General features: G+C 34.7%; 1 protein-coding gene across 2 annotated transcripts; it reads left to right on the plus strand.

Annotated features, from left to right (window-relative positions):
• The first annotated feature begins 1,312 nt into the window (after positions 1 to 1,312).
• LOC127855083 (heat shock 70 kDa protein 12B-like) lies at positions 1,313 to 10,523 on the plus strand. Of its 2 annotated transcripts, none has more exons than XM_052390438.1 (5): positions 1,313 to 1,447; positions 3,999 to 4,301; positions 6,284 to 6,523; positions 6,790 to 6,907; positions 8,417 to 10,523. In XM_052390438.1, the coding sequence occupies exons 2-5, from the start codon at positions 4,005 to 4,007 to the stop codon at positions 8,635 to 8,637; spliced, it is 876 nt and encodes a 291-aa protein (XP_052246398.1). In that variant the 5' UTR covers positions 1,313 to 1,447; positions 3,999 to 4,004; the 3' UTR covers positions 8,638 to 10,523. The 2 variants fall into 2 exon arrangements, with proteins under 2 accessions (XP_052246398.1, XP_052246399.1); XM_052390439.1 differs by having other exon boundaries at positions 6,284 to 6,502.
• Positions 10,524 to 11,097: the final 574 nt, after the last annotated feature.

The raw sequence follows: 11,097 nt of genomic DNA on the forward strand, positions 1-11,097 counted from the left end.
TAATTTGACATTATCAGGTTTACATCTTTATCAGGAGAATAGTGCGTTTGTAAGTGAATCCGGACAAAAACGGAAATTAAGTCATGCATTAATACATCGTAATAATGTGATACATTTCATGTAATTCAAATGAAATGCAAAGACCGTTCGAATGGCGAAATATCATCCAACAAAATGGATTGTCGGTAAATGTTTATGTTATCGGATTGAAAAATATATGAGTGCAACGCTTTTCAATATAGTGGGTATAATCATTTATATCTAACACACACTGAAGAAGAAGCTTGAAGGACAATACATGCTTGCACATTTACCATCAACTCACTATTACTTCATCGTTTATTCCCCCCTTAAAAATGTGAAGGCAGTCAGATGGCGTAGTTGAAAAATACAAGATAATTTTAAACGGTTATCAGTAAATATTATTTTTTAAAAGATACTCGTGTTTGTGTAACGTGTAAATATGAATTAATCACACGGATCCAAAACTATATCCATACTTTGATTATTATTCCATTTTTTTTATGGAGACTCGATAAAAGGAAGTGGTCCGCAGTTTATCTGGTTAAAATAAAACGATTTAATTGCGAAAACTAACTCGCTTATATTTTATTCCCATAAGTGTTCAATGCAATCACATTTACTGTTCAAATCATTACAGGACGAAGTGAAATAAGTTGTACACTATTTCGATTTACATCACCTCTGAAAACAAAGCAAAAAATATGTGTTCAATGAATGTGTGTAAGTTTCATGTACGCTTTTAAAGTTAATATTACGACGTGTCCTATTTCTAAATATGTGTCTTGTTCTGAGAAAATTAGGCTTAATGCATGTACGTAAAGTGTCGTCCCAGATTAGCCTGTGCAGTCCGCACAGGCTAATCAGGGACGACACTTTCCGCTTTAATGGTATTTTTAGTCTCAAGGAAGTTCCTCCTGACCGAAAATCAAGTTTAGGCGGAAAGTGTCGTCCCTGATTAGCCTGTGCGGACTGCACAGGCTAATCTGGGATGACACTTTTCGCACATGCATTATGCCCAGTTTTCTCAGAACGCGACCAAATGTTTATTCAAACCTATCTGCTTAAGCTCTATTTCATCGAAAGCTAATGTAAATTGAACTGCTCTCAAGTCTGTTTTCTGGGTTGAACCAGTACTTGTATTTTTAAGGGTGATGTAAAGAACGCGGATCAAGCCTGTGATACCATTCACGCCACGCCGACTATTAAATTTGTTGACTGTATAAAAGCATTGTGTAAATTAAAATGTTTTATAAATAATCGACCCAGATTTTTAAAATCAAGATTTGATCTGTATGTCATCGTATTACAACTATTGATTATTAAAGTCGATATCAGTAGAGAAATTCGTTGTATAGAATCAGGTCAGCGATACGAGAATTAAACAGGAAGTTTTAACTTGTAATCGCAGGTATAAGCAAAATATGTAAGTATTATTCATATTGGTATTTAGGATTGTGTATGCGTAGAAATAAGTGTTTAATACAACTAACAATAACTCAAAAATATCAAATTTAATAACACAACATTCAAATGTTTAAACTAAGTTAGGTCAGATTTTCCTATTAAAACTAATCGTTGTTATTAAAATGAAATGGGAAATATGAAAATTTGGAAACCTATTTGTATTGACATTTTGATACTTATTATCTGTCTATATATAATCAAAATGCCTAATTCAATATATGGCTCTTATGAAATGATTTGCGATGTCTTTTTTTTTGTAATTTTCATCTCATAAATTAAAATTATTCTGCTTTCGCTTTCGATTTACATATGTATAACACATGACTTCTAATAAAGGAACAAACAAATGACTGTTAACAATATATCGAAACGAATGCACTGCCAAAGATGAGAAAAAAGTACGGGCTCAGATAGATAAATATAAGCAAATTAAACGTTCATCTGCACAAGCAGGTGAGAAGCTTTGTTAAATGCCTTTGTAGCATTCTGTTCGAACTAATTGTCAAATAGGTTGACAATGCACCAGACTAAAAGGTTCAACACAAAAATAAAAAAACAAACATACAAAAAAAAGATTTAAACTAGGGTCATCACGCTTGAAAAGGTCAACACAAAGCATCGGGGGGGGGGGGGGGTAACCCGTTTTTAGGAGCTCCATACTTCAACCTTTAGATTAAAACTATTTATTTTAGATAGATTGTATCGAAAGCCATTGCTTATAAAATGCTATTAAGTCCGTTTCCTGGGAAGAACCTTTACTTGTAGTGTTGTGAAATATCTCGATAACGCTCCCCGATTGAGGTTCGAACCCGGAACCTCTCGTTTGAATGACGGACACCTGTTCCATTAAACACGGCAAGCTTAACAAATATCACCCTAAGCTCAGAGGTATTAACGAAATATTAAATACAAATGAGACTCAAGGTGCCTAAATCGAAATCAAACAGCAACGAACACACATACATTTCAATGCAATAACCATTTAACTACTCAATTGATGGAAGCAAGCCAGATCAACATAAAAGTAACTTTCTGAGGCACGATAACAATAACTAAAATACGAGTGTCATAATGGCTCTGAAGAGCTTAAATAAGTTTTATGTACAACGACGTCAAAAACTTGGCCTGGTTATCATTTTAAAATCCTTATTGAATCTGTCTCAACCATGGCCTTAATATTGCATACATTTACATTGTGGTCAAGTTTCATAAAGACTGAGTAATAAATGGGACCTCTAGAGTGGTAACAAAGTTTTTCCAAGATGTATTCTAGTTTCTTATTTTTTGACGCAAGCGAACCAAATCCAAACTCAGTATTGATACTACCAAGGGAAGCATTATTTCAAAGTTTAATCAAGATTGATTTGTCAAATTTAAATTCGGCTTAGCTTTGGTCAAAATATAAATTCCGACCATTTTCATCAAGATCGAGTAATAAATGTGGCTTGTTACGTTGTAACGGGGTATTTATAAAATGTTAACTGGTGACCTTGTTTTGGACTCATTGTACCAAGATAAAAAGTTGGCAAAGACATTGTCAGGATAAACATTCTGACCAAGTGTTCTCAAGATTGTGATGAAAATTGTGGCTTTAAGATGGTTGCATTTTTTTAACATTTGACCTAGCGCCATAGTTACGGACGAACGTTACCTTATTTAAAACTTTCAGTTATTATTGTAAATAGTAATCTTCTGAGAAAAGTTCTTTGAAATTCGATGAATAAATTCCGACCATTTTTACCAAGATCGAGTAATAAATGTGGCTTGTAGAGTTGTAACGATATATTCATAAAATGTTAACTGGTGACCTTGTTTTGGACTCATTGTACCAAGATAAAAAGCTGGCAAAGACATTGTCAGGATATACATTCTGACCAAGTGTTCTCAAGATTGGGATGAAAATTGTGGCTTTTAGAATGGTAGCATTTTTTAAACATTTGACCTAGCGCCATAGTTACGGACGAACGTTACCTTATTTAAAACTCTCCGTTGATATTGTAAAGAGTAATATTCTGAGAAAAGTTCTTTGAAATTCGATGAATAAAGAAACAAAACAAAACCTGACTTACTGTTTAAATTTGTTTTGACCATCAAACTAAATCGGAAATCACGATAAGACTTGTTTTTAAAACATCTAAATGAGGTGGTCCGGTGAGTCTTCAAAAGGTGGCAAAACGGCTACTAATCTACAAAGCGGTTTTTAAAGATGTTTGCAATTATGAAAAAATGTCATTAAAAAATTACAAAATTGTCATATTTCAAAGTTCAATTTATGAGAAAGCACATGCTAAAATTTTTCATCGTCAGAAATCTTTTTTTGGATTGGTTCAATATATATATAATTTATTACAATTTCTTTGGGAAATAATAATGGTGCCAAACTGTGAAAAAAGTCCTTTTTAATTGCTCCAATGCATATTGTCTTCATGTTACTAAGCATTGTTCGTGCCTGTGTGTCTTATAGTAAGGAATACATTAATACTAACAGATCTATAACACTTTGATTTTAGATCGGAATGTCTAGTGATAATACGTTCATTGTGGCTGCTTTCGATTTTGGAACCACTTACAGCGGATATGCGTTCTCCCTCAAAGACAGTCCGACTGACATAAAAACAAATGAAAAATGGTATGCCAGCTCTGGTCTGCTTGTCTCCCTGAAAACACCAACGTGTGTACTTCTCAACGAGGCTGGCGAGTTTCTCTCGTTCGGATTCGACGCGGAAGAACAATATTATTCTCTGACAGGCGAAGAAAAGCACCACCGATGGAGACTGTTTTCACGGTTTAAGATGGCCCTGCACAATGAAAAGGTAAAGGTTTTAAATAAAGAGTTCTTAAACACAAGTGAACGAAATTTTGTCATTTCATAGCTTTTTCAGTATTCAAAACATATAAAGTGTATGTCCGCGTATTCATGGTTTCTTAGAATTGTACAGTACTGTATATGATCAAATATCCATAGTGAGTATGAATTACTAATTATCGTTCTTGCAGTGCTTATCTGACAAACTTTGGAGTTTATAAAAAGTTGATGACAAAAAACGGTAAGCAGACCTAGCTTCCTACGATGGCGTTCTTAGTGGCAAACAATAAATGACTGTATGTCCAAACAATCGGAAATACAAATATTATTACTGTATGTATTATTGTGTTATTTGTGTTATACTGCTTTAGTTTTTCAAACTGCTCAAAAAAAAGAATTTGGTGACAAAATTCCTTCTATGATGTTAGCCACACACATTTTTGATTACCACACTCATCTTCTTTTCTTGGTTAATGTTTAGCCAAACGTGATCACTATTATGCAAGTAACTAAATAAAATTAATAATTGAAGCTGTTTTCAGGAAGACTTGAGACATCATCAGGTTACGAACATAATTAAGCCAGTCGGACTAGAAAACATTCACATTCAAATTCAAACTCACAACTTGTGGAGTTCTTTATTTGTGAATGGTCATAACATTTCTTGAAAATAATTTTTTAAACTTGAACAACCTTTTACTTAAATGTTCGTAAGACCATTTCAATCTTTCGACATTCTGTTTGGGTACATTTAATGGATGATCCTAAGAACGTATCCCCAGTTGAAATACCGTATTAGAAATTAAATGTAAACAATTATCAAAGCTATCGGGTATTTTTGAACAAGTATTCAGTAGAAAACATCAAATATACATGTCTTATAGTCTTTGAAGTAGAAAATGTCCTCGATAGTTTAATGAGCCCATCTGAATAAACCTGGCTGCAATATTTGAATGATGGTGTTTGCTGATTCGTCTTCGTATTAAATAATCAAATACATACATTTTAACTTTAGCTATGAAAAAAATAAAAATTGTACTTTTTGCAGAAAACCTGGGCGTTAGCGTATCAATATTACTTTTTAATCGATATTTAAAGTTATGCACATAGACCATGGATCCGTTATGAACAATACAATATTTCATAATGAAAAGCGGATACATCTAAGTTAACATACGTCGTATTTGTTTCATAGTTATGCCCCCCATCGAAGAAGAGGGGGTATATTGCTTTGCACATGTCGGTCGGTCGGTCCGTCCACCAGGTGGTTTCCGGATGGTAACTCAAGAACGCTTGGGGCTAGGATCATGAAACTTCATAGGTACATTGATCATGACTCGAAGATGACCCCTATTGATTTTGAGGTCACTAGGTCAAAGGTCAACGTCACGGTGACCCGAAATATTAAAAAGGTTTCCGGATGATAACTCAAGACCGCATACGCCTAGGATGATGACACTTCATGGGTAGATTGATCATGACTCGCAGATGACCCCTATTGATTTTGAGGTCACTAGGTCAAAGGTCAAGGTCACTGTGACCCGAAATAGTAAAATGGTTTTCGGATGATAACTCAAGAACGCATATGCCTAGGATCATGAAACGTCATAGGTAGATTGATCATGACTCGCAGATGACCCCCATTGATTTTGAGGTCAAAAAGTCAAAGGTCAAGGTCACGGTGACCCAAAATAGCAAAATGATTTTCGGATGATAACTCAAGAACGCTGTTTCCTAGGATCATGACACTTCATAGGTACATTGATCGTGACTCGCAGATGACCCCTATTGATTTTCAGGTCACTAGGTCAAAGGTCAAGGTCACAGTGACAAAAAACGTATTCACACAATGGCTACCACTACAACGGACAGCCCATATGGGGGCATGCATGTTTTACAAACAGCCTTGTTTATAATTAAGTTAAACTGTCTTACATGTATAAAGAAACATTTCGATGATAGTTTTTATCTAAATTATTTAAATTTCAGGTTATATCCCACTCAACTACAATTGAGGATTTACAAGGAAAACCGCATCCAGCAAAGCCAATATTTACCATGAGCATCCGCTATCTTCAACAACATCTGTTGAAAACGTTAGAATTAAGATACACGGTGATAAAGGAGTCTGATATCAAGTACATCATCACGGTTCCAGCTATCTGGGGAATCGCTGCAAAACAGTTCATGAGGGAGGCCGCCATCGAGGTACACAATATACAAAACGAGGTTAAAATATAACCTAAGTTTTTATAGAAATAATATCTGGAATAAATCCATAAGATGAAGTACGTTGTTGTACCTAGGCGTATTGTACGAAAATTTACAATCAGCTAAATTTCCGTGTGCACTTGAAAACTTTGTTATACCAAATTAAGTACAATTTATTCGGCAAAGAACGTATTTATCGATTGAAAATATCATGCTTGGAAATTATGTAAACATGTAATTAAATGTATTCGCATTTACCAGACGCAAGGTCGGTCGTTTTTTAGGCAGGTATTGACAGCAAACGATTGAAACTTGCGCTAGAGCCGGAGGCAGCTGCCATCTGGAGTGAGTCACTAGGCCATACGTTGGAAGACCAAAAGTTTCTTGTTGTAGACATAGGAGGTTTGTGAATTTCGTTTTGATAGTAGTAATGAAATAAGTTAAAACGACACCTTAGTTAACAGTTATAATGTCAAATTTTAGTGTACTCATTCACCTGAATTAAGCAGTTTGGCAGGTACGAATTTTTCGCTTAACGCACCTGAAGAAATTAAGTTTGACATTTACGACAACTATGTATTGATATAATATTTAAAATACATTACTTGTGTAGAACATATAAACAATATACATGTGTTTTCTGTATGTGCCCACAGGGAACTACTATAATAGCTTTAACATGAACATGTGTGTTTTATACAATATTGAGCGTGTTGTTTTTTGCAACACATTAGCCTCGTCTTGAAAAAAACGTGAACATAACAAAATGCAAAACGACAACATAACTCGAATGCTACCATGTGTTTCTTCACGCCATTCACTACATTTAAACGAAACGACACGGATAACTCTCTTTACTGTTTTTCTTTAGGCAATTTTCTTTCTTTATTTTGTTCACGCAATGCTCCCTAATGGAACATTTATCCATAGTGTCCTCGAGACACAGAGTGTTTCAATAATATAAGGCAGAATGTTAGAAATAGATTAATAAACTTTGATTGTTTGATTGTTTAAAATAAAAGACTGCTTGGGGTAAACACAAATGTCTTTACTGGTATTATAACGGAAGTTCCATATTTTTCATATATTTGCTCGTATATCAGGTTTAAGAATCAAAATTCAGCGTATATATCAATTTGGTTTTAGAAATATGAGCATATATTATATTTTCACAAAAGGAATACACATAGCAATCAATATGTTTGGCACAATATAGCATGCCATACACAACGCTTTCATAGATTTATTCAAAGGCTTGTACAAAAATGCCTTGCAACACTGAAAAATGTTCAATTCGAGTTTTAACACGTGTATACGCAGTTTGCAGAACTTACTCTTAAAGGGGCCTTTCCACAGATTTTGGCATTTTTTAGATTTGTCATTAAATGCTTTATATTGATAAAAGTTAATATTGGATCTAAAAAGCTCCATTAAAACAATCAAGAATAAAATTAAAAAAAGAAAAAGGTAACCCTCAGCAGGGCTCGAACAGCTGACCCCTGGAGTCCTGGAGTAAAAAGTTTCTGACTAAGCCCACACGGCCATCCTTCCGTATAGAATGACAGGAGTATTTTATACTTGATATAACCAATCCTCGTTGTTTCACAAAATATAACGACAACAACAGAACTCTCCAAATTATTAATTCGTGTCGCGTCGCAACTATTTATAATTTTCGGGTTTTTAAATCGTCTAAAGATGCATATAATGGCTACTTTAGAGCGTGGTAAATGTTCAGTATAAATGTTTCCTCACAAATATCATAACTAAAACGAAAATTTGCGAATCTGAAACAACTTTTTTTCAATTTTGTCAATTTACTCAGACGTGAAAAGGCCCCTGAAAATATGTATCGTCGAAAACTTGATTTTATATGATTTAAAAAAATAACTTATATGTTGTAATTTGTAGGAGGAACTGCTGATATCTCTGCTCATCAGAAAATGTCAGATGGCTCATTAAAGAACATCCACGCTCCAAGTGGAGGGCCGTGGGGAGGTATATATGTAGATGAAAACTTCTTGAAATTTATAAGAAGTATATTTGGAGAGAATTCTCTTGAAAGTCTTAAAAGTGATGATATGTACGACTTCATTGAGATTCTTCGCGACTTCGAAATGAAGAAGAGGTAATTCAAATTTGATTCTAATAATGGCATAATCTTTCGCATTCCGATTGCGCTGAAAGCCTTTGCGGAAAAGCATTTCCATCTGTCCTTATTGGATCGACTGAAATCACTGAATTACGGCGACAAAGTGTATCTAAGAAGCCAAGACAAACTTGGAGTAAACTCATCAGTCATGCAAAGGTGGTTCGCAGAGCCAGTCTCAGAGATGGTGGAACATATTCAAAATATAATTCAAGAAGAAAGAAATAAAGACCTAAGTCTAATTATATTAGTTGGAGGGTTTGCGGAGAGTCCCTACGTTCAACAAAGGATACAAGAAGCGCTACCAGACAAACGGCTAATAGTGCCTGGAGAGGCGGGTTTGGCCGTGCTCAAGGGAGCCGTGATGTTTGGACACAAACCTGATATCATATCATCAAGGGTTATGGATTACACGTACGGGATAAATGTGCGTGCTCACTATCGAGAGAATTTATATCCAGTGGAGAAGAAGGAATTCATCGATGGTGAATGGAGAGTACGCAATGTATTCGAAATATTCGTAAGAATAAATGAAGATGTACCTCTTGATAGCAAGGTGACACATACAAACTTCAGTTACAGAAAAAGTACAAAAAACGCGGGCTTTACAATATACAGAACAAAAGAAAAGAATCCCGTTTACGTAACAGATCGAGGATGTGAACTTTTTGGGCAATTAAAATTGCAGAACGACAAAGACACTCAATTAGAGACGCAAGGCATAGAAGTTACGTTTATGTTTGGGGACACTGAGCTTCATGTGATGGCTAAGGACACCTCTACATGTAAGGTAGAGAGCATGACGCTGGACTTGAACAAGTAGCACGTATACTTTAAAGTAAAATCCATTAGTTACATTTCAGGATGAATGACACCAGATATGTGGTGCCGTTTATTCCCATTAGCTACGGGCCTTCTTGGAAAACACAAAAGGTAAAAAAAAACAATGTATGAAATAATTTCCAAACACGAGTCTTCGATAGTGTGTATAGGTATAGATAAATGGTGGATCATTCTTAATTATATTAAAATAAAAGATTGGCGACATGTTGATATGCCCTTTCGTTTAAACTGGAAACCAATTTACAGAAGCTTCAATACAGAATTGTACAAAAAATTATAGGTACAAACTCATTTTTATTTAAATTAATATATGTCACTCCTGTCAGCCAACAGTTTTTTTTATCTGAAAGTGAAATTAATAAACACATATTTTGGGAATGTAAGTATGTCAATCAGTTAATAGCATAATTGTTTTATGGATGTAATCATCGTTTGAATCTTCTAAATTTGCCTCCATATAAACTGGGACACAAATCATAAAACTTAATATTTGTTTTGATACACATGTTTATTTATTATTGTAAAATGAACAAAAGTATACACACTCTTAAAGCTACAAAATCGAACCTGTTGACTGTTTCATGAAAAAGTATTGTTCATTATTGTAAAAGCTTTTGATTGTCGAGTACATAAAATGTGTTATACTATGCATATATAACTTGTTACCTGTGTATGATATTGAGTTGGTTGCTCTCAGCCATCGCATACCGATTGACCAGGAGAATACAATATATTGAACTGCAAAAGTACGTATGTTGATCATATTCGGTGATGTTCTGGCAATATGGCATTTTCGCTGGTTAGCATGTGTGTTTACCCTATTGAAGATAGTGTAAAGGAAGAACTTTTAAAATGTATGCGTTATTGTGGAAAAGTTGCTACTGTATCAATACATACCGTTATCATTATATGAGGATGAAGACAACGATCAGTCATAATATGAATGAAATATGAAAAATATGAACGAAAACTATCGTAAAGGATCATCACTTCTTCCGAGACACTGAAATAAAAGTGTTTACCCTACCGGTATTATTGTTTCTTATTAAATGTCTAATACCACGCGAAAGCTGATTTAAATTTCACTGTAAATTGCAACCACTCGTTCAACGTGCGTTGAACAATATCTGGCAAATTTTGAAATTAGCTTAACACGATTTAGGGTTCAATCTTTATTGGCAAAACTTGTTGGGTCCTGCACATTTCCCGTATTCGGCGCATATTTACTCACTACCGCAGACTAGTCCAACAAAATTAACTGCCTAATAATGTGCTTTGTGTCGATAACGTCCTGTTCCGAAGCCTTCAATTTCCTGCGATAACACTCAACATGTCCGACGAAAATGATTTATTGATGTAACATTTGCTGAGAATAGCTAGCCCATCATCTCTGTAACCACTGCGCATAATCAACGCGTGCATGCTAATTTACATCAGATAAAGTGATTTACTTACTGAAAAGTAATGTAGTTCAGAAAAAAATATGTTCTGTCCTTTCTTGTTGTGCCACGGTCGGGAGAATACTAGAATTATAACACAAGTGCGTGAGAGATTCGATGACACGTATTTATTTTCCTGACTTTGTTGAGAAATCGGCAAC

Source organism: Dreissena polymorpha, chromosome 13, assembly GCF_020536995.1.
Source record: "Dreissena polymorpha isolate Duluth1 chromosome 13, UMN_Dpol_1.0, whole genome shotgun sequence".
Classification (NCBI taxonomy): domain Eukaryota; kingdom Metazoa; phylum Mollusca; class Bivalvia; order Myida; family Dreissenidae; genus Dreissena; species Dreissena polymorpha.

What these genes read in the sequence shown, in the direction of transcription:
- LOC127855083 (XM_052390438.1), top strand. Translation starts at nt 4,005, where the DNA reads ATGTCTAGTGATAATACGTTCATTGTGGCTGCTTTCGATTTTGGAACC. An exon ending in TGGCCCTGCACAATGAAAAG is followed by an intron (nt 4,302 to 6,283) that starts GTAAAGGTTTTA and finishes TTTAAATTTCAG; the next exon opens with GTTATATCCCACTCAACTAC. An exon ending in TACACAATATACAAAACGAG is followed by an intron (nt 6,524 to 6,789) that starts GTTAAAATATAA and finishes GTCGTTTTTTAG; the next exon opens with GCAGGTATTGACAGCAAACG.